At 71.4% G+C, this 294-nt stretch overlaps 1 protein-coding gene across 1 annotated transcript in view; it reads left to right on the plus strand.

The window, feature by feature from the left end:
• The window catches only part of HDAC7 (histone deacetylase 7), a 14,826-nt gene that overhangs the window by 10,572 nt on the left and 3,960 nt on the right, over positions 1–294 (plus strand). The window contains exon 17 of the mRNA XM_010143362.1: positions 234–277. Coding sequence (XP_010141664.1) covers positions 234–277 — 44 coding nt within the window. The remainder of the gene's footprint in view (positions 1–233; positions 278–294) is intronic.

Genomic DNA, 294 nt, shown 5'->3' on the forward strand with positions numbered 1-294 from the left:
CGGCTGGGGGCGGGGCCGGGCAGCGGGCAGAGAAGCTGCCATCCTGACTGGCCACGCCTGGGACCCGCTGGGCAGCTTGTCCCGTGGTGTGCGAGGGGCTCCAGCTCGGTGGTGTCCGGCCCTTCAGGCTGCACAGACCTTCGCCCCCGGCCCCGCGGCAGAGCGTGGGTCCCGTGCTGGAGCTCTCCTCCAGCGGTGCTCGGTCCCTGCCTGACCGACCCTCTTGCTTCCAGGTGGACAGCGATACCATCTGGAACGAGCTGCACTCCTCCAACGCGGCGCGCTGCGCTGCAG

The sequence above is a fragment of the Buceros rhinoceros genome, unplaced genomic scaffold (assembly GCF_000710305.1).
Source record: "Buceros rhinoceros silvestris isolate BGI_N320 unplaced genomic scaffold, ASM71030v1 scaffold21659, whole genome shotgun sequence".
Lineage (NCBI taxonomy): Eukaryota > Metazoa > Chordata > Aves > Bucerotiformes > Bucerotidae > Buceros > Buceros rhinoceros.